The 2,981-nt window shown below is 41.5% G+C and overlaps 1 protein-coding gene across 1 annotated transcript in view; it reads right to left on the bottom strand.

Annotated features, from left to right (window-relative positions):
• Window positions 1-2,539, bottom strand: part of LOC310859606 (tripartite motif-containing protein 2-like) — a 23,759-nt gene extending 21,220 nt beyond the window's left edge. The window contains exon 1 of the mRNA XM_083766235.1: window positions 2,358-2,539. Within this exon, the coding sequence (XP_083622361.1) occupies window positions 2,358-2,491 (134 nt within the window). The 5' untranslated portion in view covers window positions 2,492-2,539. The remainder of the gene's footprint in view (window positions 1-2,357) is intronic.
• Window positions 2,540-2,981: the final 442 nt, after the last annotated feature.

Genomic DNA, 2,981 nt, shown 5'->3' with positions numbered 1-2,981 from the left:
CATTATGTTATACTTTAGCTATTTTATTTTAATCGTGAAAATTTAGTGCAAATCTTTGAATATGTATTCTTTCCGAGCGAACATTTTTAACTCATATCTTTGCTTTTGGGAGGTCACTGGAAGAACATATTTTCAGATTGGGGTCGCCAGGCCAATTACATTATAATCTTGGGGGTGAAAATGAAAATGCATGAAAATGTTTGAGAACGACTGAAAAAGAAACGTAGGGCTTTTCAGAAAACTGTCAGGATTTTGAAGACATTTGTAGAATCGTTCCCAGGTCAAAATGGGTTAAAATGAGATTGAGACACATAACTATTATGTTTTGTTAGTTTGTGACAAGTTGTCTAGCGTGGCTGAGTAAACATGAACAGATGGACCCATGCATGTATTAGGAAAACACAGATAACACTCGCTGTCTGTTATATTTTGAGAGAGAAATGCCCAGGAATATGAATACATTTTGTCATGTTTTATTTTGATTGGTAATCGCAATATTACACTCAAGGGTGGCTTTACCATGAGAGCGTCGCAGTCCCGCCCCCTCAAGAGACTCGGAAAGTAAATCCCTGTTCATTTTCCTCATAGACTTTTCAGAAAGTATTTATTTAAAGATGTTTACGCTGCGGACAAAGACAACTCTTGTCGTGACAAATCATGACAATAAACACAATGTTTTGGGCCAAACAAAGAATTAGAAAGTAGAAAAAAGCGGCAGGTTACAACACTTTTTTTGTTGTATTTCTTCTTTGTAATTATTTGTTTGGTCCAAAATATTGTGTTTGTTGTCATGATTTGTCACGACTCGAGTTGGCTTCGTACGACGCTTAAAAGATCTTTAAATAAATACTTTTTGAAATGTCTATGGGGAAAAAGCATTGGGCTTAATTTCCTGGGCCTGGCGTCGTCATGAAAGGGGGCGGGACTGCGACGCTCTATTGGCATGTTCACAGTAAAGCACACACCCTCTCTCGTATTGCTTAATTCATAGTGTATACGATAAACCCCTGTGAGAAAGATTTAATGGACATCATTTGGAACATCTCACAGAGCCACTTGGCTCGTACTGTACTGTACTGTAACCTCCTGAAACTGAAAATTTGTTATTAATGAGCAATTAATGTCTCACAGATTTGATTGGTTGCCGAGCCATGAGCCAAGCGCCACTGTTTCCCAACGTAGGGTGGGGGGGAGCACTGCTGGTCCAAATGTAACGCTTACAGGTCTGTAACTCAACGTAGGGTGGGGGGGACCACTGCTGGTCCAAATGTAACGCTTACAGGTCTGTAACTCAACGTAGGGTGGGGGGGACCACTGCTGGTCCAAATGTAACGCTTACAGGTCTGTAACCAAACACTCTCTCAGAGTGAAATGAACACAGCTAGGATGTCCTGGAGTCTTTGGGCTGTGTTTTGCGTGTCTTAAGTACCAGGTCTTATTACCTAACTTGAGTAAACTAAAGACCTGGAGGCGTGATTAATGCTCTTTGGCCACGCAAAATACAGCCCTTTGTACCAAAGGGGGGCCTGTGGCTGAAAACAGTGGTTCCCAAACTGAAAACAATGTTGCACATTAAGCTAATCAGCAGGGGACCCCCAACATTGTTTTCTCACTCAACAGTATACAAACTTTTTTGGCTCAGGGCATCCCTGTAAATAACCTTTTTATCCACGGCACCCCTGAATTACATTACATTGTGACTGTATAGCACCTTACATTTATGTAATATATTACGGTACACAAAATATGTCAATCTCTCCCAAAGACGTTTGAAAAAAACAAAACAAAAAAAACAGGAGAGCCATAGAGCCATGCATGTAGGGCAGTGGTCAGAACTTTTTTCTGGCCGTGACCCCCCCAAATACTCATATTTGAACTGAGGGACCCCCACCCTATAACAAGCACTTGGAATGTAGGAGTCGAGGCATTACATTTAGTTTGAATCGCTTCCACTGATAAAAAAACAAACCCAAATTGAATTACAATACAATAAATTAAATCAAATTGAAAAAGAAAAAAAAAGTACACCTATAATGCCCAAAATGGGGGACGCCGCAGATTGAAAGTATAGATTATAACAATTAATGTACAACAATGCATAATTAACCCATTCTGGGCGGGAACCCATTTTGGTGTTAGCACTATGTTATGCTTTAGCTATTGAAAAATAGCAGATCTACAAGCTCTTATAGCGCGCCACCAACGCTACGAGCTTGTAGGTCTGCTATTTTTTTTTTATCGAAGAGCGACTGACATAGAAGACGTTTTTTAGAATCTGATCTCAGGTCAGAATGAAAACTGTCAGGATGTAGAAGACATTTTTAGAATCTGATCTCAGGTCAGAATGGGTGACTCACCTCTCGCAGAAGGTGTGCAGACAGGGCAGCACTTTGGGGAGGTGGTATCGGTCCAGGCAGATGCTGCAGATCAGGAACTGTTTGTCGATCTGTCCCACCACTGGACTGGGCAGAGCTGAGCCTTCACTGTCCATCCTAAGACCCTGACGCTGCTCCGCTCCTTCTGCCACTCAGCCTGCACCCTGCAGCGAGAGAGAGAGAGAGAGAGAGAGAGAGAGAGAGAGAGAGAGAGAGAGAGAGAGAGAGAGAGAGAGAGCCCTTGGGTTACAAATCCAAAATCCAATCTCACGACTGAAGAATCGAGTGCGATTTGCAAAACAGTGTGAAAGGAGGCCCCACTCAGGGTGCTGTTTCCGACACAATAATGTATGTAAATTGATGTTTTAGCAAGATTGTTTCTGAACATAAATATCTGAGACATTATGTTTTTTATGGAATTAAGGTGCTTCTGAAAATAGTACCACTTCAAATGTTCTAACCTTAAAAAAAAATACCACATTGAGAGCTTGTAGAGAGAGAGAGAGAGAGAGAGAGAGAGAGAGGATGATTTGTGACCAGTGGAGATCAAAGCAGTGACAGGCAATTTAAAGATGAGCCTTTTCCTTCCTCACACTAGGACACAGG

Source organism: Protomyctophum parallelum (assembly GCF_964188405.1).
Source record: "Protomyctophum parallelum genome assembly, chromosome: 5".
Classification (NCBI taxonomy): domain Eukaryota; kingdom Metazoa; phylum Chordata; class Actinopteri; order Myctophiformes; family Myctophidae; genus Protomyctophum; species Protomyctophum parallelum.
The sequence above is the reverse complement of the archived record's forward strand: the minus strand, read 5'-3'. Positions and strand labels throughout refer to the sequence as shown.